Source organism: Mustela nigripes, chromosome 5 (assembly GCF_022355385.1).
Source record: "Mustela nigripes isolate SB6536 chromosome 5, MUSNIG.SB6536, whole genome shotgun sequence".
NCBI lineage: Eukaryota > Metazoa > Chordata > Mammalia > Carnivora > Mustelidae > Mustela > Mustela nigripes.
This window is the reverse complement of record NC_081561.1, coordinates 79,135,579-79,158,913: the sequence shown is the minus strand read 5'-3', so window position 1 is coordinate 79,158,913 and position 23,335 is coordinate 79,135,579. Positions and strand designations below refer to the sequence as shown.

General features: G+C 40.6%; 1 protein-coding gene across 7 annotated transcripts in view; it reads left to right on the top strand.

Annotated features, from left to right (window-relative positions):
* Nucleotides 1-23,335, top strand: part of ARHGAP18 (Rho GTPase activating protein 18) — a 196,981-nt gene that overhangs the window by 55,393 nt on the left and 118,253 nt on the right. For 6 of the 7 annotated variants that reach the window (XM_059400705.1, XM_059400702.1, XM_059400701.1 and 3 more), the window contains exon 1: nucleotides 10,716-10,919. The exons of the other annotated variant lie outside the window; for it this stretch is intronic. In XM_059400705.1, coding sequence (XP_059256688.1) covers nucleotides 10,807-10,919 — 113 coding nt within the window. In that variant the 5' untranslated portion in view covers nucleotides 10,716-10,806. Of the gene's footprint in view, nucleotides 1-10,715; nucleotides 10,920-23,335 lie in introns of those variants that run through there. 7 annotated transcript variants of the gene reach the window in all.

Below are 23,335 nucleotides of genomic sequence, written 5' to 3'. Positions count from 1 at the left end.
TTTAATTATTTGACAGAGATCACAAGCAGGCAGAGAGGCAGGCAGAGAGAGATGAAGGGAAGCAGGCCCCCTGCTGAGCAGAGAGCCCCATGCGGGACTTGATCCCAGGACCCCAGGATCATGACCTGAGCTGAAGGCAGTGGCTTAACCCACTGAGCCACCCAGGCGCCCCTAGATTTCTTTCTTCTTTATTTCTTTTTTTCTTTTTCTTTTTTTTTTTAAGATAGAAAGCGGGCACTCAGGAGCAGAAGTGTGGGGAGGGAGAGGAACAAGCCAATTCCAGGCTGAGTGCAGGGCTATCCCATGACCCTGAGATCATGACCTGTGCCAAATCAAGAGCCAGAGGCTCAATCCCCAAGCCACCCAGGTCCTCCTAGTTATTTTTAACCATTTGTTAGATCTCTTAATTCACCAGGGTTAGCGATGGTGGGTAACTTTGGACTCCTCCCTTCTCTGCTCCTGCCTGCACACATCTACCAGGTTCTTGAAGATTGTATTGTCCCGTCTGTGTGCGTTGCCACTGCTGCGTTCCAGTATGGACTGTGAATGTAGATGAAGAACACACAGGGCTGCCTCCGCTGTAATTCTATAGGAATATTACAGCACCTCCTCATTGATAGGGTCTGAGCACAGATCTCTGTTCATCTTTTTCCTGCCTTCCATGCTATTTACAGCCACTGGAGTGTTCTTTCTCCTGGTAGAGCCGATTATGTTACTATCTCGCTCAGTAGTCTGATTATCCCTTGCTGTTTGTGGAATAGAGACTACATACTTGCAAGGCGCTAGAAGTCTTTAAACATCTGGCACGGATTTATATTTTTGTAGGTTCCTTCCTCCTCTCCTGTCTCCCCTTCCCTGATTTGCATTCCTCCTAGCTCTGGGGCTGTGAACATGCCTTGACTTGGGGAAGCAGTCAGCGGGATTCTGAGATTCTCTGCTTTTGTTCTCCCTTCCCCGGTGGAAAGTCCTGCCCAACCCTGCCTGATTACAGACCTAACGGGTGGCTATTACTCGATGGCTACTTACTAGCAAGTTCTCTAGTTGTAAAATAATAAATGTTTAATAGTGAAAGCTTGGGGGGAAGAAAATCACACATACATATTACTTGGGTCATGCCTCTTCCTTAAAATCTTCATAGATCTCGGAATTGTATACCTCCTTTTAGTTGTTCTAGCCGTTCTCTTGGCATTCGTGTGTGTGTGTGTATTTACTTTTGAAGTTATTATGTAATGCTTTCTATTACAAATACGTATGTATTTGTCCATCCTAACTAAAGATACCCTCCTGGAGCTGGGTTGTGTCTGACTCACCTGAACCTCCCTCAGGTTATCTGTTTGAAGTGAGCCAGTGGCCATACAGTATGACCCCACATGTGACTTCAGTGGTGAAACCACAGGCTTTTGGAAAATTTTGCTCTTTGAGAGGCAACCTACTAGTATCCCTCCAAGGGCCCAGCAGGCCATATATGTGCTCTTGGGACATTCAAGGAATCTCAAGGGCTCCTTTTGTGCCTGCAGATCACATCAAGGTGCTAGAAAGTTTGCTCTGGATTGAAAATCTTTGCAAGTATTTTTGTTATGTTTGATGGCAACACTATCCAGCTTCTCTCTATATCTCTCCAATATGTGAATGCTCAGAGTGCAGGCAATACTGAGAGCATAGTCTCTCTTGAAAGAAAGCAATTCCTAGAGGGCTCTGCCCTTGTCCCTTTGTTTTCTCTAAGCAACTTAGTCATTGCTTCACCATTTGATGATCTTTGCAGGAAAGACAAGCATTCGTTTTTGCAGGGGAGGACACACAGTAAGGGATATGCTGATATAGGTCTCATTTTCATGACCAAAAATGGGGACCTACTGCTTTGATTCGAATCCTTGATCATTTATAGTGGTATAAGTATCCAGAACATCAGAGTGAGATTTAAACTAAAAAACTCAGCAAGTTATATTCACCGTCGGAAACATTTTGAAAAACTAATTTCGTTTAAGAGGAAGAGGCAATGTGATAGACCGTGTGTGTGCGGAAACGCTGAAAAAATAATCTAACATTGTCACACAGAGGCACTTCTCTTCCTGCTTTTCTTCTGTCTCATGCCAATTTGTGATAAAAGCTGTTCCTTGCAAATATTTCTACTCTACACTGTTTGTGGTTATTTTGTTGTGAAAGAATGATGCCTGAAAGAACTTTTATGGTTTTTGTTGTTACTTAACCTTACTTGTAGGAATTTGACATCTGATATTAAACATATAATTTTATTATCAGGAAAGGAAAATAGGTATCTTACGTATTTTTAAAGAAATGTTAAAAAATGAAGCATAGTGGGAAGATAGGTCGATGGAAAAGAATGTATTTCCTGCCCTAAGTAGTGAAATTCAAATTTTTTCACTAAAATTGAATAGTAGAGAACATTATGGGGGTTTTGGGGGGGGATGGGTAAGGTAGGCATTTTGGAGACATTATTTAGAAACGATTCAAAAGAGCTAGACATCAGTTCTTACAATAGACACGTTGAGCCAGGGACTATGTATTGAGGCAGTCTCTGAACTTGAGCCATTTGGACTGCAAGGAAGTATCCTGGTGCCAGGATTTGTTGTCTTCCTCAAATCTTTGAGTCTTGCCTCTGTTACCATCTGCCTGACCAGCTTTTGTGTAACCTTCCTTTCCTTAGAGCAGCTGCTTCTATAAAAGAAGTCATTTGGATGAGAAATAGATAACCTCTAGACAACATCAACCCTATAATTTTAGGTTTTAAAATTTCAGGAGACCACACTTCTTGTGAGTATAGCTATGTTCTTTGAGGTTTTGTAACAAACTAGCTAGCCAAATTATTAAATAGAATGAATACAAACAAACTCCAGGAAAACTCTCAGAAACTATTTCAGGAACACAAAGAGTTCAGAGCCAAGATCTAATGTAAGGAGAACTTTCTCAGAGTGAGGTATGGGGCATTGGGGTGAAAATGGTTCTCCATTTTTTGTGGAGGCATATTGAGAATGTGTTGAAATCTATGGACTCTAACTCAAAAAAAAAAAATCAGTACAAACAATTATACTAAAAATTTGCATATAATTTACTTCTTTCACTAGAAATTTATTCTTTCACACAGAAATTTCCAATGAAATAAGTAAATTGTAACCAAGGAAGCACATATATAATACCCAATGAAGTAAGTATGTTATACAAAAATTTGCAGAGACTGAATATTTTCATGATACTAGATTGCCATTTATTGTAAAACAAGTCAAGGTAGTAGAGTTTTGGGAAATAAAAGTGTTGCCACCATATGAAATAGCCTGGTTGATATCAAAACTGTTAAAATCTGTGTCTTAGAATTGAGAGAATATGGTATAATTTTTTTAAAACCAGGAACCGTGACTCACTCATTTGAAAAACAAAAAAAATATTAATGATTATTTCCAAGGAATAAAATGGTCAAATGGAAAACAAAGTAAATTCTTCCCAACATAATTTTAATGAAAGGCTGTTTTTCCACAAAGTAATATGTGCATTTTCTTTTATAATTTATATATATATATATGTATATATATATATAAAATTAATATATATTTGTGTATTTTATAAATGTATATATCTATACATTGTATAGATATATACATTTATAAATGTATATATCTATAATGTATATATGTATATATATGTATATATGTATATATATGTATATGTATATATGTATATATATGTATATATATAATGTATATATCTATAAATGTATAGATATATACATTTATAAATATAATTTATTTTATGTAATTTATTTCATTTTGAAATTCCTGAAAATGCTGATTCCCAGAGGTACGTAGATGTAGTAGTAGCAGAGAAAGTTAGAATTCATATAACTTGCTAGACACCAGCCTATGTTAAGGCAGGCCTATCTAGAATCTTCTAAGGCCCTGAGTTGAAGTCATGTTAGGAAGTCAAAGACTGTTTGTTACTGTCCCATTCATCCAAGTAGAGGCAAACTTGAAAAAGGGTTCTCCTGAGATTTTTGCATGTGGCAAAATTGAGTAGTAGATCCTTTCTACACCAGCATTCATTTATGGCATTCAAAAATTTCTCTAGTATTTCAATTTCTGATCTCTGCTAGCATGATAGCTGTTTGTCTAAAACAACTCTGCTTATCTACATCTTTAAAAATGAAAAGATTTACTCATTCAACTGGCCAGCTAGAATTATTGTTAAATGAGCCTAACTCCCTGATTAAATACCTCTTTAAAATTATTTTGAGGGTTATTCTTTTCTCTTAAAAACTAAAACTTCTCCAGGAAATAGAATTAGACATATGTCAACATCCTCTGGAAAACTAGGGAAGCTCTGTGTAATCAAAAGCATACTGATGTTTTTCTACTGTTTCTTTACACCCCTTTCTGAAAAGACAGTGCTTAAGGTCCAAACTCTTATCACTATGAGAACCTGCCTGTTTCTACAGGCCTTGCTTTTGCCCTCAGGGGCTCACTTGCAGACAACATGTAAATCTAATTTCTATCTTGACATTTGAATCTAATTTCTTCACCAGAGAAGCAAAACCCATGGGTGTTGCTCAACATTTCAGGTGCTCCATCTGCAAGTAAAGTACCAGGGTTTGGGATTTTTTTCCCCCACCCAGGAAAATTATGCTTCATCATTCTTGAAGTCCTTTCTAGCCTTAGCAATTTCCCCAATGGCTCACAAAATAGAAATTCTTCTTTGATGACCTATATCTGTGCAGTTTTATCAAGTATTTTGGTCAAGAAAAATAGAGTAGTTTCTGGAGTAGTTATACTAACATATTAGAAGATCCGCTTTCATTATGGAGTGGATAACCGCCATTTCTTTTTCCCAGTAGAACTACAGCTTCTACTTCCTCATTTTTCTCCAAGCCACAAATCACCTGAGTTCCTCAGATATTCCACTTCATCAGGTCTTCCCCAGTCACACTGGCTTCTTTTACTTTATCTACTTCAAGGCTTTTGTATTGAGGCAAGCCTGGGTATTGATACAGTTCCAGATGTTTCAAATTGATTCTTTATTCACAATCAAAATACTACCTATCCAGAACATACTTCCCTCCAGAGAATATACTCCAGTCTTCCTGACTTCATACTTCCTGTTGGAAGTATATGCAGTGTGGGTCTTACTGTATTCAGCAATGAAGAGAAAAACGAAAGGAAAAGTTAGGTTCATTACATCTTCTTTTCTTGGCTAATTTCCAGATTAGGCAAGTTTTGATAATAGGTGTTTTTTTAAATTTTTTATTTATTTTTATTTTTTTATTTTTTATTTTTTTTAAGATTTTATTTATTTTATTTGACAGCGAGATCACAAGTAGGTAGAGAGACAGGCAGAGACAGAGGGGGAAGCAGGCTCCCTGCTGAGCAGAGAGCCTGATGCGGAGCTCAATCCCAGGACCCTGAGATCATGACCTGAGCCGAAGGCAGCGGCTTAATCCACTGAGCCACCCAGACGCCCCTATTTTTTATTTTTTAAAGATTTTATTTATTTATTTGACAGATGGAGATCACAAGTAGGCAGAGAAGCAGGTAGAGAGAGAGGAGGAAGCAGGCTCCCCACTGAGTAGAGAGCCCGATGTGGGGCTCTATGCAGGGCTCCATCCCAGGACTCTGACATCATGACATGAGCCGAAGGCAGAGGCTTTAACACACTGAGCCACCCAGGCACCCCCAGAATTGACTTTCTTGTAAGCTCACAAGAACTATTCATACAAAGGCTTAATAAAACATCAGGCAGGGGAGATTGGAACACTCTCTTAATTGGTCTGTGCTAGCGTGTAAATCTGATTTTTATCACTTACATAAAACTTTAACTTCACAGTTGATTAATTTATCCAAGTTCTTATTATATTATTATAAATTGAGTTTTACTTGGCCAATTGAAAGGTCAGTTTTTACATGGCCTTGTGTCTGTTTATAGGCTTTCAATAATCTGACAGTGTTTGAGGGTACACATTCTCCTTAGTTAATTCCATTTAAAGCAATAGAAATGACAGAAAATTTTGATCAATTTTTTTATTGATAAATATGTTGATTCTTTTTAAAAATCTTTTAAAAAACATTTTATTTATTTATTTGACAAACAGAGCACAAGCAGGCAGAGTGGCAGGCAGAGGGAGAGAAAGAAGTAGACTCCCCGCTAAGAAAGGAGACCGATGCAGGACTCGATTCCAGGACCCTGGGATCATGACCCTAGCTGAAGGCAGCCGATTAACTGACTGAGCAACCCAGGTGTCCCAAATATGTTGATTGTATTTCAGTTTTAATTCCATACTACTAAAAAGGCCCCTAAATCAAAATATGAAAACGAGTTAGTAAACTTTTTCATATTACAATCACTGAATATAATAACTTTTCTTTCCATTATTTTTTTAACATAACTGTCAAATTGTCAGAGGCTACGGTACTATCTCTACCCTATTTTTAACAACCGATTTGGTTTGAAAAGTCACAGCTTCCTTCTTCCTCCTTATGCCATCTAGTATGTCCCATTTAAAGAGAATGAATGAAATGAATGTTTAAACTGTCTTGATGTTATTAATTACTTGGTAAGATATTTCATAACAGGAAAGTGTTTGGCATGCAATCAATAGCCTGGAATATTAACATCTTCAAGGACATTAGGTTCTCAATGTTTGTTTAAAGTGATTGTGGAAGGGAGGAAAATAGTCTTTTTTTTTTCCATAAAATCTGCTTCTAGCAGGAAGGGTGATGGGGTATACGGGAGGACTCTGGTTAAAACTTGGAAGGGCTTAAGGTATGAAATAAGAAAAGCATTTTCAAGGGGACATATTGGTAGTGAGTTTTGCTTCTGTGATGGTCGTAAGAAAATATGAAAATCATTTTATATCTACTTCAGCCTGTATTTGAGGCCATGTGCACTAGGGCATGGTATGCGTGTGTGTGCGCGCGCGCACACGCACAACTCTACCACTGTCTGCCTGTGACAAGCAATATCCTTAGACTAGTAATGACAGGGCTTAGTGGGATGAAAAAAAGAGCCAAGAGGATTTACATGTACATGGCAATTAAATTAATAGGATTCAGTGTTATGCACGAAACTATGTAAATCAACTTGTGTCACATTTTCTGCCTCATAAAAATTTAAAAAACCATGGGTATTAGTAACCCAAGTATTATTCTGAATTTATGAAATAGTTATATGCTAATGTGCATATTGTGATTTATTTGCAATTAAACCAGTGAAGAGAATGTTATTAGACAAAGACAGAACTTAATCATCATTTTGGTTAAAACTGGGCAAAGATTCTCTCATGAATTTTTCTTGAGAAATGGTAATGCTCATGGCTACCAGTGAGTATGTGTGACTGACAGCTTGATGATATAACAAAGGAAGAAAGAAAAACAGAAAAAATTAAGGAAGAAGATAAAAAGGAGGTCCAGGGAATTAAGGGCAAGGAAGGAGTGGGGTGGCAAGAAAAACAGACAAGAAAAGTATTTCTAAAGATAGAATGTATGGCCTACTACCAGTAATTGTAGAAGGTGATGATTTATCCATTTTAGTATTTGAGGAAAGACAGATTAAAAAAAGAATGGTGACTGTGGGGGTATTAATAATTATTATATATTATATTTCATGTTATATTTTACATACATAAGGACATTAAAAAAACAAAACTCATATGTTCTAATTGACTTACCTTTCACCTCTCTTCCTGCAGTTTTCTTTTTGCTTTAACTCTTCAATATTTCATCATAGGTTTACTCTGTTTAGTATTCCCAATCAACTGTTTAATATTACCATTTTTTCTACTAGGTTCCACACTCAGTGTGAAGACCAACATAGGGCTTGAACTCATGACCCGGAGATCAAGACCTGAGCTGAGATCAAGAGTTGGATGCTTAACTGATTGAGGCACACAGGTGCCTCAGTATTACCAATTTTGACTAAAATGTTTAGTAATCTTTCTTTTTAAAAAAAAATTTTGAGAGCGTGAGAGCAAGTGAGCTTCGGTGGAGGGGCAGAGAAAGAGGGTGAGGGAGAGAGAGGATTCAAAGTGGACTTCCCACTAAGTCGGAGCCCTGTGGTTCAGTCCCACAACCCTGAGACCATGATCTGAGCTTAAACCAAGAGTCAGATGCTCAACCAACTAAGCCACCAAGAGTCCCAGTAATCTTCTTAAAGACACAAGAAATTCAGTTTTTTATTCAGTCAACATTCATTAAAGACCTACTATGGGGCACCTGGGTGGCCCAGTGGGTTAAGCCGCTGCCTTCAGCTCAGGTCATGGTCTCAGGGTCCCAGTATCGAGCTCCGCATCAGGCTCTCTGTCCAGCAGGAAGTCTGCTTCCCCTTCTCTCTCTGCCTACTTGTGATCTCTCTCACTGTCAAATAAATGAATAAAATCTTTAAAAAAAAAAAAAGGCCTACTATGTGGAAGGATTCTGTTAGGTGTGGAAGGAAGAGAAAAAAAATGACAGTGGGAACAGAGGGAATGGTGTCAGACAGATGAGATGGGAAGGATGTATGTGGATAAGGTAGCAGGAATGTTTAGTGGTCTGCTCAAAAAGTTTGGAACTGGTTCTGTTAGCCAAGGGAAGCCAGTGAAAGCTCTTAAGCAAGGAGAGACACCATCAGGGCTGTGCTTGTATGTGATAATACAGTTGAGCCTTGAACAACTAGGGGTGGGTGGCCGTTAGGGATGCTGATCCCACACCCTCTTCCTTGCAATCAGAGACTCCCATATAACTTTGACTCCTCTAAAACGTAACTACTACCAGCTTCCCGTTGACTTGAATCCTTACCAATAACATAGTTGATTAACACATACTTTATGTTCTATGCATTATATACCATATTTTTACAATAAAGTAAGCCAGGGAAAATAAAATTAAGAGAATTATGAGGAAAGGGCACCTGCATGGGTCAGTCAGTTAAGCATCCAACTCTTGGTTTCAGCTCAGGTTATGATCTCAGGGTCATGAAATCAAGGCCCATGCTGGGCTCTGCTCTGGGTGTGGAGCCTGCTTAAGAGTGTTCGTTTCCTTCTCCTTCTGCCCTCCACCCACTCTTGCTCACTCTCACTTACTTGCTCTCTTTTTAAAAAAAAAAAAAAATCATAGGGAAGAGCCAACTCTATTTGAATAAAAAAGACTAAAAAAGTCATAAGAAAGAGAAAATACATTTACTGTATTTATAGAAAAGATTTCACTTATAGGTAGATCTTTGCAGTTCAAATCTATATCATTCAAGGGTCAACTGTAATGTGCAAAATAATTTAGAAGAGAAGGCAAAGAAGTTGCTAAAAGGGCTGTTGTAATATTAGAACTAAGACCTAACTATAAGGGCCCAGAAGGGACTCAGACAATGAAGACAGAACGAAGACCGCAGGTAGAGCCTTCGGAGGTGGAAATGCAAAGGTTGTGGAGGGGGAGGGATGCAGATATACTTTGTGTCCCCCCTCCCCTTGCTTTTTAAGAAGACTTCTGTAAGTAAGAGTTCACTGTAGACAGGGAAGTGAGGGTTTAAAATTTTTTAAAAATACTTTAAGACTCTATAAGTAAGAATAAAGTACTTATTTCTCACAATGACTTTAAATAATGAAAAAAGTGTAAACAACATTTATGGAATGATGATGTTGAGAACTTGCTTATGAGGAAATCTTAGATACACCGACTAATAGATCACCAAGATCAGCAACAATCCAGTTCAGGCTCCTGGGTATGGAGAAGAGAGTAGCCATATTTTTGAGGGGGAGAAAGAACAGGAACATCCCTTGTATGTTTCATAACTTTTGAGCTTGTTTCCTAATCTACAAAATAAAGAACAGCATGCTGGTTAAAAGGAAGGGAATTTAGTCTAGAGTTCTGTTCAAAGACAGCCTGTGGCACAGAACAAACGTGTTTTCTTAGCCAAGAGAACTTTACTTAACCTGACCCCTCAGCTTTACTTTTCTTAGGTGATAGGGTGTGTAGGGTGTGTGTGTGTGTGTGTGTGTGTGAGAGAGAGAGCGAGTGTGTTAATTGAAATGAATTGAAGGGACAGGACTCCTGAATCACATGTCACAGAGGGCCTGGCATATGGTAGTGCTCAACAAATGCTAAGAACGGCTGCTATTCTCAGCCGTAACATTTAAGAGTATTGGTAGATGTTTCTTTCTAGCCTTGAAGGGTCTGTTGACAAAAGCAAGGGGTAAAGTTGGCATTGGCTTTTTATGTGAAAGAAGATGACGTTCCAGGATGCACAATCATTCCATGTGGACATTTTAAACCAGACGCAGAGGTAAAGCTTTGCTTGTTACCTGTATTGCACACTTCTGCTCCCGGCTCATTGGTTTTTGCTTAGGTTCATTTTGACACTGAACATGAAGGGGTTAAGAAATGCCCTTACTCATGTTACATGAAGTGGCAGAAATTATCAGATGGAAACAGAAATTGGGAAGGGGAGGGGGGGATGGCTCTGTAGTAACTCATTGTTGACTGACCAAGAAGGCTTGTACTCGCATCGATGAGCGGAGTTCACAACCCGGCAGTTTCATCGGAATGATTCAGGGCTGGGGGCAAATTCAATACCCCCCCCCCCCCCACCGCGCCCCCACCCTTCCTCGACTAAAGCCGCCGGGACTGGAATTGCCCCGAGTTGAAACAATACTCTGAGTCACAGCTGCTCTCATTGGAGAGCCGGCCAGCCCGCCCTTCGCCGGCGAGGCCCCGCCCCTCCCCTGCCAGTCACCGGCCTCGGGAGGCGGAGCCGGCCAATGCTAATGAGCGGAGCAGCCCGGAGGAACTTCATTCCCCGTCTCCGTGTCAGGATCGCAGAAATTATGCCCCTTCTGTCACCATGAACTGGCTCTCCAGTTCCCAGGGAGTTGTCCTCACTGCCTACCACCCCAGCGGCAAGGACCAGGCCGTGGGGGGGGACCATGGCAAGGGAGGGGAGGAAGCCACCGCAAGGTAAGCCCCGGCGTTGGAAAGCTCCGGTGCAAAACAAAACCTCCTACCTGCTCCAGGAAGAAAAGTGACAGGGAAGTTGGTGCCGGGAGAAAGGAAAGCCTAACGTCCTGCTGCGGAAGAAGTGTTTGGCCCCGGGGGGGTTTGTGTACTTTGCGTCTCCTCTAGTCCACGCCTCCAGTAGCCCCTATGACTCCTGGTGAAGATGGATGGGAAGGAACTGGGGCTGGGGCTGTCAGGCTTGCTGCTTAGCAGGTGCATTTGCAAATGTTGAAAGATCAAATGACTGTGTTTGAAACACTTCTGTGACATGGAATTCTTGAATGGGCTCAAGGCACAGCCGTTGGAACTGCTGGTTGGGGAAGTGTGCCAACAAGTAACGAGGCTGTTCATTGTAGAGTCTGTTGTTAGAGTGCAGGATTTCCCCCCTCCCTCTTCTCCCTGAAAGCAAACTTCTTAGGCAAAAAGCCCAAGACACTGGCCTGTGGCAGTGTGTTTCACATTCTTTTGTGTATTTGTGAGCATGGGGCAGAACTTTCAAAAAGGAGCTTTTTTTGATTGTTTATTTGTTTGTTTGTTTGTTTTAATCAGGAGGTAGTTCGCTGGGGCCAGAGTGAAATGTGGTTAATGTTGACTCACTTTAGACGCAGAAGGGCAAGTGTTCTATAGACCACTGAGGCAAAAAGAGAACCTTTCTCTCTGTGTACTTTGTTCTGATTTTTCAAGGGCTTTTTTTTTTTTTCTTCTTAATGACCTTCTTCCTAGCTGAACATTTTTACCTCCAGACTTCGATATAAATAGTAAATATTGGCTTAGAAGCTTGCAAAAAGTGAATGCTTAACCTGGTAATGTAGCATAACCTCAATTAGTTGTCGGTAAGCATATTTCCTCCTTGATGTTAAGTGTGATAATAAAACCTTCTTTGTTCTTATATGACTTATGCTTATGCCTACAGCTGAAATAATGCCTTCTTTCATTTGTTTAAAAACCCTCAGAAGTGGGGGAAGGGAATAAAAATCAAAGGAATGGCTGTAGTACTCTATTAGATTCTCAGGCTGACCAGAACTTTTCCTCACATAGCTGCCACAGTATGTATTCCATTGACTGAATTCATTTTTGGAGAGAAAAGGGAATTGCTACTTGTGCTTTAGATGTGTTCCCATTTTATTTTCTGTCACTTTTAGTGTTTTGTGTGAGATCATTGAGTACTTTCATTTTTTTCTGTGGTTCACCAGTGTATTAGTGATCTTTTAGCAGTAAGCAGCCTGTAACACCAGCCTTGTGTCTTCTCTAACTGGGAGTCCACATCAGAGTCATAATTGCCAGAATAGTACAAACCTAGTTCATTCTGCATTGACTTTACTCTGGACTGGCCTGGGTATTTGAGCCAAATTTTGGTTCTTGGTTTTGAGAGTAGGAAGAAACTTCAGGACATAGAATCCAAACCTCTCATTTTCCCCTTGAGTCCTCAAGCCCCAGGAATTATTAGGGTGTTGCAAGGCCGATGGTTCTAGGTCTTTGCCAGGGGACTGCATATTCAGTTTTGGAGGCTTTATTCTATATTTGGAGTTTTGCAGTCTGTTGTTATGGCCTGTAGTTGAGTGGGTTGAGAGGACAAAGACCAGACAGAGTACTCTCAGACTATGCTGAAGCAGAATCTGGAGGTGCTAAGGCAGCGGGGTATACCCGCAGCTGAAGGTGCTGTGAATGTTCCTCCTGGGGCCACAGCACCAGGTCTGTTCCCACCAGCTTCCCCTGTGGGCTGCCATATTGCTTGTCCATACTGGCCCCAAACCTTCACCACTGAATTAGAGTTGTGGGGACTTTTTTTTCTTTTTCTTCTTTAGTAGTCTCCATGCCCAGTGTGGAGCTTGAATTCACAACCCTGAAATCAAGAGTCCCAAACACTCCTGAACCAGCCAGCCAGCCAGCCAGTTCCTTATATTGGCTGAAGAAGAGGGGAGGCCTGGTGTGATGGCTGGGGGGAAAGGCAGGAAAAAGGGGGAAGGGACAGTCTTTTTAATGGAATTTATCATTAGGTCTGTAATAATTTAGCTCAGTGTTATTTGGGGCCTGGAAGCATTGAGATACTACTAGTGGAGGAGGAGGGGGTTGGATGGAGGCAGGGAGCGATTCAAGGATGGGATGGGGTCAGGAGTGACCCCAAAAAAGGGGAGCCAGGCCCACAGGGCTTTCACTCTGATCAGATTGGTCACCTGGTGCCTTAAGCACTGGGAAGCTCTGAGGGGCAGGGTTGATGGTTGGGATGTCTATTTTAAAAAGCTCTTCAAATGCAAACCAAACCAAAACAGACAAAACTCAAAAAGAGGCCAAGGTAGACCCTGTTCTCTCCCACCCGTTCAACAGTTGGTGCAGGGAGCTTGGGAGTCTAATTTGGCTTATTGCAAGATTAGGTCTTTTCCAAATAATAGGAACTCTGAACAATTTAATCGAATGTTTTGTTCAATAAGATGAACTCATATATGTCACCTGAAAAGTATAAAGGGCTATGTATATGATTTAGGATATTTATAGAATGTGTTTGATTTTTAGCTTTGCCTAATCAAGTCTTTTTTACTTTAATTTTGGTCTTTGGAGAAGCTGGGGTAGTAGGGAATTAGTATTTTTGTAAGTAATCTCTTACTCTAAAATTCCTTCCATTCCATTCCGTTCCATTATCCCTCTTTATCAGGATACATTCACTGGATGACTGATTAAGGAATTCCTCCTCCTCCTGGTTAGAGTCTCTCAAATATTTACAGAATCCTGTTTTCAGTTTTTTGTTCTATTTCTTCCTTAAAACATTAGGATTTGAAGAAATATGCTAACATTAGTTGTTCTGACTGACTTATACACAGATATTTCCAAAGGAAGCCACTTTTTATGACTAGCTGTACTTATGAGTATTTACTTGTTAATTTTCAAGCAGGTTTCTTACTGTTTGCTTTAGCAAAGCAGTTTTTAAAACTGCATTTTGTCTACGTTTATTATTCTCCTTTGACTTATTTAAAAAAAATATTTTATTTATTTATTTGACAGAGAGAGAATGATCACAGGCAGGCAGAGAAAGAGGGGGAAGCAGGCTCCCTGCTGAGCAGAGAGACTGATCGTGGGGCTCAATCCCAGAACCCTGGGATCATGACCTGAGCCGAAGGCAGAGGCTTAACCCACTGAGCCACCCAGGTGCCCCTACTTTCACTTTTTTTTTTTTTTTTTTTAAGATTTTATTTATTTATTTGACAGAGAGAGTAAGAGCACAAGGCGGGAGAGAGAAGGAGAGGGAGAAGCAGACTCCCTACCCAGGAGGGAGCCTGGCGTGCCACTGGATCCCAGGACCCACCATGGGATCATGACCTGAGCTGAAAACAGCTGCTTACCCCACTGAACCACCCAGGCACACCCTCTTTTGACCTTTTTTTTTTTTTTTAAAGATTATATTTATGTATCTGACAGAGATCACAGGTAGGGGTGGGAGGGGTGGAGCGGAGAGAGCAGCTCCCTGCTGAGCAGAGAGCTTGATGTGGGACTTATTCCAGGACCCTGAGATCATGACCTGAGCTGAAGATAGAGGCTTAACCCACTGAGCCACCCAGGCAGCTCTGCCCTGACTTTTTGAAAAATACTTACTTGCTTTATCTCAGTTTTTCATCAATATTTGATAACTGTTAATGTCAGATGGTATTTTCTTATTGAAACTCTTAACTCCAGTTGACATTCCAGGTACTTTATGTGTTCCGTGGACAAAGATATGGCATTCATCGTGTAAGGTCTTGTTTTGTTGACCCCATTTGCTGACCATTGGAATTGGGCAGAACCAAGGGGCAGTGGGTCATGGTGACTAGGCTCTGAAACCCCAGGCTGGGAGCCAACCTGGCTGGGTTCACATATGAGCTCTCTAGCTCATTGGCAGTATGGCCCCGGAGGGGTTCTTTAACTCTCTACCTATAAACCGAAATTAATAGTACTCGCATCATTGGAGGGCCAGGTGGGTCTTTCCCTGTAAAGCTCACAGAACAGTGTCTGCTTTTATAGCCAGGTGTTACTCTCTTTAACATTAGGTAAGGTAATGATGGAGCTTTGTGGCATAATAAAGCATTCTTCCTCATTTCAGAAGCATTTTCACCAGTATCGTTTTGTCATGGGTTCTGAAACATGGGCATGATTTATGTGCTTAACTGAAATTGGCATAACTGAAAATTAACCATAATGTAAAAGTTCAGGCCTCTGATGTTCGAAAGACCTTGGAAATGTCCTTTTGATGTGTAGCACTATTGAGAATTGGAACTAGTGACAGCAGCTTTGAGTGAACCTGCCTTGGGGTATTGACGGGCCCCACAGAGGTCTGTAAACACTGACTTTTATGGCAACATGGAATGTGGGTGGGTCTTCTTTAGGCAGCTAGACTCCTTGCGGTCCCAAACTTCCTTCCTCCTCCTCTAAGAACTACTGCCCGGTGTGCCCAGTGGAAGAGGGTAGCCATCTTCACATGCATTGTTTAATTCTAGACTTTTTCAAATTCTACCCATTTCGTGGTTTTATACAATTATGTCATAATGTAATCATTTGGTCACTCAGTCATTCCACATATAACTACTAAGCTCTTACTGTGTGTCAGGCAGTTGTCCAAGAGCTGGGGCTGTAATGGGGGAAGAAAAACCAGACAAACATCTGTTTGTGGTGGTGGAGTGGGGCACAGAGTAAGAAAGTGAAGGCCTTAGCAGCAGGTGAGCCTTGCCAGATATCTGGGGACAAGAGTTGGGGGAAGAGCTTTTAAGGTAGAGCCATGGAGGAGTTATAGAAGCCATGAGCCTGCAGTAAGCCCTAGAGCAAGCCCCCAGAGGAGCAAAGAGCTTTGCTTAGCTGGAATGGTTGGGAGTCAGTGGCTCTGAGTAGGAGAAAACTTGGTGGGGCAGGTAGATCTATCTGACGGTTTTGTAGACCACTTGCGGAATTTAATTTTTGCAAAAAGTGAGATGGGAAGCCAGTGATCGGGGAGGCTAGTGATCACGGGAGGGAGAGAGCATGTTTTGGTTTTGAAGAGTGTCTCTGGCTGTTGTGTAGATTGTGTACTTATAGAAATAGGCACGTGACTCAGGAGGGTAAGGTGATGGTAGCCTTGATCAAGGTTTTAGTTTGGGTAGTAGGTCTGGTGGGCAGTGAAATATTCTGAAGGTAGAGCTTTTGGGATTTCCTGATGGTTTTGGTACATGAGCCAATGGGAATAAAAATTGTAGCAAGGTTTGGCCTATGCAACTCCCATTTTATTTAGATTGGGATAGTGGAAAGAGGATGGGCTGGTAAGATACGAAGCTCAGTTTTGGACTTACAACTTGGAAATTTTTTTCTCCTTAAAGAAGTGTTAAGGGAAGAACGTGGTTGTCTTTCTTGATGCATTCCAAGTTTTTATGTGAGTACACGGCACTCAAAAAAATTATGTACTGTATCATAAATAAAGTTTTTCTCATCTATGTTTGTGAACTATCTAAAATTGTGTGTAATTTTTGGTGAAGAAAAGGATGGTCAAGAATTTTGATAGTGCAGTTATGTAGTAAGTGAAATAACATTTCTTATTTTTTTCTCACTTTAGCTTTTAGGGCATTCCAATTGCCTTTTTTAAAAAAAATTATTTATTTGACTGAGAGAGAGTGAGAGAGCACAAGTAGGGGGAGCCGCAGAGGCAGAAGCAGAGGGAGAAGAGTGTTCACTGCTGAGCAGGGAGCCTGATGGGGGACTCAATCCCAGGACCCTAGGACCATGACCTCAGCCTAAGGCTTAACTGACAGAGCCACCTAGGTGCCCCCAAATGCATTTTCTACCTGACCATATGGATAACTGCTTCTAGATCAATCTAGTCATCCATTTCATGACATTAGAGTACTTTCTGAAAACTTCTTTACTGTGTAGTTTAGAAGCCTTATCTATAATTTTCTCTTGAATTGTTAGAAGACACACCTCATACTCCAAAGGGCTGCTCTCACCTTTATTTAAAGTTATGTGATAGTTGCCTTTTAAAGGTTTTTGTTGTTGTTGTTGCTTTTTAATATTTATTTGTTTGACAGATCACAAGTAGGCAGAGTGGTAGGCAGAGAGAGAGAGAGAGAGAGAGAGAGAGAGAGAGGAAGCAGGCTCCCTGCTAAGCAGAGAGCCCGAGGCGGGGCTTAATCCCAGGACCCTGGGATCATGACATGAGCTGAAGGCAGAGGCTTTAACCCACTGAACCACCCAGGCGCCCCCGATCGTTGCCTTTTAATTGCCCTCATTTGTGAAGTTTGTGATTTCTTTGGGCCTGTCCCAAATGATCTTCATGGGACTTATATTAGGTTTATGTCTTTCAAATATGAGAATTTCTAAATCTCAAGAACCTCTCCCCTAACCACTTGCAAAACAAAAACCAGGACAAACAAAACCCAACAAAAAACCCAAGCCCTGCCAAAAACCTTTTGTTTTCCCTGAGACACTTATTTCCCTGTCTACCTGCACCGTCTACTCTTGTCTCTCTTTTCTGAGTGGGGCTTGTGCTTATTGAAAGGTTTATGTTCTTGGGGCCCCTGGGTGGCTCAGTTGGTTGAGTGGCTAACTCTTGATTTCAGCTCAGGTCATGATATCAGAGGGTCCTGGCATCCAGCCCCCTACATCGCATCAGGCTCTGCACTCAGCGGGGAGTCTGCTTGTCCCTCTCCTGCTCCTCCCTAGCTCTCTCTTTCTCAAATAAATAAAATCTTTTATAAAATAAAGACTTACGTTCTTTTTATGTTTTAAGTTCTTGGTATTTGTCTTGCTTTCAGGAGTATTGCCCCAAAATGACCTCACCAAAATTGATGTGATTAATGATGGACTTAATCGCTACCAGATTGCGTGCCCATTAGGCTTTAGTTGTTTTAGCAATTGGACCTCCAAAATGAATTATTATTTTTTTTCCTCTTTAAATTCCTTGTCATCTGCACACATGAGTAGCATTCACACATGAGAAAAAAGACCTGCATCTTAGAGGGCTGAGCCTGCATTGTCAAAAGTGGGGGGCTCTCTGTGCTCCGTGGTCATGGATTCGTGATGTCTTAATTCCTTTTGCTGCCTTCTTTCATGTTTCTCTCCTGCCTTTCTTTCATCCAGCTCTGCCCAAGCGTCCTGAGAAGCCTTTCTGCTTGTCACCCTAGTGGTGTCCCTGGGAGAGAGCTTGGAACAGCAGAAACTTGAGGCCTCCAGGCTGTGAGGGTGGTGGGGCAGGGGTAGGGTGAGGGGAGGTCAGCAGCACCTTCTCCATGCTTGGTTTGGGGACAGGGGGGCACTAGACTAGGTGTGATGCAATTCTCTCCTGAACTCTCTCCTCTAGATGACTTCTGATCTAGATGCTTCCTTTCAAACAAATACTGAGAAGAAATTGCTGTAAGGTTTTAGCGGGGATTGGTATTTCTTGACTTCTTTGCTCTTTCGATAGGAGATAAAGCACGAATCTCCCTACTTGAGGAGCGTGGGGACGGATAAAGGTGTTGGGAGTGAATTAGGGTAGATGAGGCAGAAGGGATGATGTCTGGATAATCTGGAAGACACATTCTTTTGACTGCTATGTTTGTTGCTGTGAGCCCGCCAAGTTTGTCCCGCTTTTTGCAAGAAGTAAACAGAAACCATGGAGACCGGTGTGGTCAGTTACTACATCTGGAATCTCTTCCAAACTCAAGTGCACTAAGTATCTGAATTTCTGTGCTGAGAGAGAATGCGAGACGTCATCTCCTTTGCTCATGCTGTTTGGTGTTTCATAGAGAACCCTTCAGTGTCCTTAGGGAAATGAGGTTTATTACAGGCAGCTGGGTCCTGGGGAGAGGCGGCTTTGCCTGTCTTTTTCTCTCACTGAGGGGTCATGTAGTATGTCTGCTCACTCTCTCTGGACATTCTCTTGTGCTTTTCTGTCTGCTGCTTTATTATCTCATCATTTTAAACTCGAGCTCAGATCCTAATGGATGCCCAGCCTTGTTGCCCTCTATCAACTTGTGTCTCATAGCAAACTGATCATCTCTCTATTTCCTAGTTTCAAAGTTTTGAAAGGGGACTCGAAGTGCGGGGTTCATTTTCTTGAGCTGCCTCAGGAAGTCTATGATTCTTATGGTTTGACCCCTGAGGGTCTTTTTAGTGAAGCAGGTTCTGTGGGGAGGGCAGATCTCAGAAGGGATACGGCATCTTTACTAAGCTGTCGAGGGCATCCTACCTTTCACTGTCTCCTCCTCTGTGAAATGGGTGTAATAATGTTCTGTCTTCTTCACAGGGTTAATTATAAAGATCAACTATGAGGCTTTTGAGAGTTTTAAAAAAGTAGATGAGGAATATTACTTTAATCCTTCCTAAAACAATATCTTAGAATTTCCCTAGACATTTCACTTAATTAGAATTGTCATACTGAACTTTTTGGCTTAATTTGCTTTTTACTTCTGCTGTGTTCCAAAATGTAAGTTCTTTGAAGTTGGAGACCTTGCCTTTTATTTACTTATTTTTCTTTCTTTTTTGGTCTCTTTATGCCTAGGCCTTAGCAAAGTGCATCAGGCAGGTAATAAAAGTTTTAATGAATGAATGAGTGTGAGAGCAAATAAGGTGTAGTGATTATACACACAGACTTTGGAGCTATGTGGTCTGGCTTGGAATCCTGGCTCTGTTATTTAAAAGCTGGGAGACCTTGGACAAGTTGTTAAATGTCACAGGACCTCAGTTTTTTCTTTTCCTTGTGCAAACAGGAGAAAAAAATACCTAACTCAAGAGTTAGGAGGTTTGGATGAGTTAATATATGTAATGTACTTAGAAGAGTGCTCGACTAAATGCACAACAATTTTTCTATGATGATGTAGGACAGTCAAATTAATTTGGAAATGCTCTTAGAAAGCATTTTTGAGATTGATCTGTAAATGACTTGGGGAAAGTATGTTTGCTTTGGTAGATAGTGTAATTTCTTGATTTTAAAAATAATTATGGAAAAAATTAAAAATAAGTGTGGAATGAGTTATGAAAACATCTCAGATTATAATAATTTTAATGACTCCTAAGAATATAAAAAATATCTTAAGGGTTTAAAGGTATTGACCCCTTTTTGGGCTCAGGTGACTGTTTTGAGTAGTTTTTTATAATTTGGGCAGATGTACATTTCTAAATCATTTATTACTCTTAATATGTGAAATCATCTCATATAGAGGAAGGAAGACTTATTTGTTTATGTTTCCTCAAAGAGCAAATTGACTTCACATTATTTGAATACTTACAGGTAAGTATATTGATATGTTACTGTTTTTTTTTGTTTGTTTGTTTGTTTGTTTTTTAAAGATTTTATTTATTTATTTGACAGACAGAGATCACAAGTAGGCAGAGAGGCAGGCAGAGAGAGAGGAGGAAGCAGGCTCCCTGCCAAGCAGAGAGCCTGATGTGGGACTCGATCCCAGGACCTGAGATCATGACCTGAGCCGAAGGCAGCGGCTTAACCCACTGAGCCACCCAGGTGCCCCTGATATGTTACTGTTAACCAAAGCAAAGTATTTGAGGAAAGAATACTTTTTACTTTTTCCCCCCTTAACGTATGTATGTGCTTTATGAACAACTGATGATTTCATAACAGATGGGGGCACCTCTTTGGCACAGTCGGTTAAGCCTCTGACTCTTGGTGTCCGCTCCAGTCATGATCTCAGAGTCATGGGATCCAGCCCCACATCAGCCTCCACGCTCAGCATGGAGTCTGAGTTTCTCTCTCCATCTTCCTCTATCCCTCTCCACCATGTGCTTGCTTTCTCTCTCTTTCTCAAGCAAATACCTATATTTTTAAAAGATTTTAGTTATTTATTTGACAGAGAGAGACACAGCGAGAGAGAGAGAACACAAGCAGGGGGAGTGGGAGAAGTAGAAACAGGCTTCCCACTGAGCAGGGATCTTGACGAGAGACTTGATCCCAGGATCCTGGGATCATAACTGAGCTGAAGGCAGATGCTTAATGACCAAGCCACTAGGCACCCCCAAATAAATAAATAAATCTTTAAAAAAAAAAAAAGGAAGTGATGTTTCATGGAGCAGGTCTCTTGAGGGTATGATATCCATGGTACAGATCTGGGGGTGGGGAATGTGTTCCCCCCGCCTCAATTCCCCATCCCCTTTCCCATTTAGCACACAAATTTGAAAACTGTTCTGCTGGTTGTTCTCTTCATCTGTGTCATACATAATAAATTTACTTTCAATGCCTACTGGGCCTTGCGCCCTAGGCCAGAAACTGTCTTCTTCAGCAGTTCTCCAACCCCTCCCTGCACCTGCATTTCCAATTGCTAAAAACTCGACAGCTCCTGCTTACCCAAGGCTCACAAGAGCAGATGGTTTTGGTTCCACCTCTAAGAGACTGGGGACTTTTTGGTGGAAGTAGCGATATTAAAGGAAGAAATGGGAGGGTGAACTGGTGGGAGGGAAGAGACGGATACCCGTTAGAAAGGCAGAAGCTGTTTTCCATGGGGAAACGATAGCATAAATGATATTTAAATTGCACAGGCTGTAAGTTCTCCAATTGTGGCATTTCATTGTTTAGTAGATTTCTTTTCACTAGCCACACAACTCAACGCACTATTTATTTGTAGCATTGTTGCCATGGAGAAAATATGTTCTGAGCTTCCAACAACAGGTTCCCAGATACATTTTTCAAACTCAAATAAAATCTTCAACTAAGTTGGTGGTTACTGCTCAATATTTTCTTTTTTTTTCTTTTTCTTTTTTTTTTTTGCTCAATATTTTCTTTGGTGCCTCTCAGGACCTTTATGAATTGAGAAGTGAGACTTGCATTTTTAAATTTTACTTACGTATTTATTTTCTGCCTGTGGGTTTGTCTTAGTCTAGGACAGTATGCCTTGCAAGGCCCACAGGAGCTTCACACATCCCTGCAAAAAAAAACTTTCCACATCTCCTATGCATGTGCCTGTCTTCGGTTAGGGATTATGCTCTTGTTTCCATTTGTCATTTATTTTGGAAGAGTTAGGAAGGTGGAAATTGATATATGTTCTTGTGATCCTAGTTGAATCAGGTGAGAAGAAAATATGATTAAGTGGGAAATGGATTGATGTCATGCTGCTATGAAACTGGAATTACGTGGTAGGATATTGGATTCTTATTAACATGTATGTTTTGGTTTGGGTGATGGGGCTGTAGGGATCTGGTTTATCTCTGCATCTTACTGTCTATCAGATATCATCTGAGGAAAGTCATAGGAATGATACTGATAAGCATAAAATTGAAATCTTACCTAGAAAGATTCAGGTGACTTAGAAAGGTATTAGGATATGTTAATATGTTATATGTTAGTATGTTAATATGTTAAATTTTGAATTATTTTGAACATTTTAATAGATATTTTAGCTAAGCTGTGAAGGTCTTTTTTTGGGGGTATAAATGATAAGCCTGGAATAAAATAAATGTAAGAATTCCTGCTCTGGGGGTGCTTTGGTGGCTCAGTGGGTTGGACCTCTGCCTTCGACTCAGGTCATGATCTCAGGGTCCTGGGATAGAGTCCTGCATCGGGCTCTCTGCTCAGCAGGGAGCCTGCTTCCCCCTCTCTCTGCCTACTTGTGATCTCTCTCTGTCAAATAAATAAAATCTTAAAGAAAAAAAAAGAATTCCTGCTCTGAGGGAATTTCTGATATAATTCAAATGGATTCTAAAATAATTTTTTTTTCAGTATCCTATTTAGGAAGTTCTGGTGTGAAGTATAAAACTTTAAAATAATTTGTTGTTGAATAATTGAGATTTGGTTTGAGTAAGAAAAGGTAAATTGGCAAGTGAAAGTTGAAAGGAACTTGGGCTATTTATAGGTGGTCTAGAAACATGTAACTCGATCAACTTTGTCTATAATTAATGTTTCTACTAGAGTTACTAAGTGTGTGTCTGTTATTTCTCTCTGATCCAAATAATATGGTCAAGGATGCAATCCACCATCTGATAGAAGTTATTTGGGTCAAGGTAGAAGTAAATTTATACAGTGTTCCATTTTCTTAAAACAACCACTGTTAACTGTTAAAATTTATTGAAAATGAGTATATATGTATATTTTAATATTTGCAGACTAAAATTCTTTTGAGTCATTCCATGTTATAGTTTAATCACATAATGTTATCAAAATGGATGTGTTTAGGTTATCATATTAAGTGTATTAATGCTTTGCTCTGGATTTTTAAGATGAGATTTATATACTTAAGAATTCCAAGATTTATATACTTAAGAATTAATGGGGTGGGGCCCTGGGTGATACAGTTGGTTAAGCATCTGACTCTTGATTTTGGCTCAGGTCATGATCTCAGGGTTGTAGGATCAAGTCCTGCATTGGGAAATGCCCTCAGCTCAGAGTTTACTTGCCCCCCTCTCTCTCCGCTCTCCTCTGCCCAATAAATAAATACATAAATAAAATATATATTTTTTTAAGA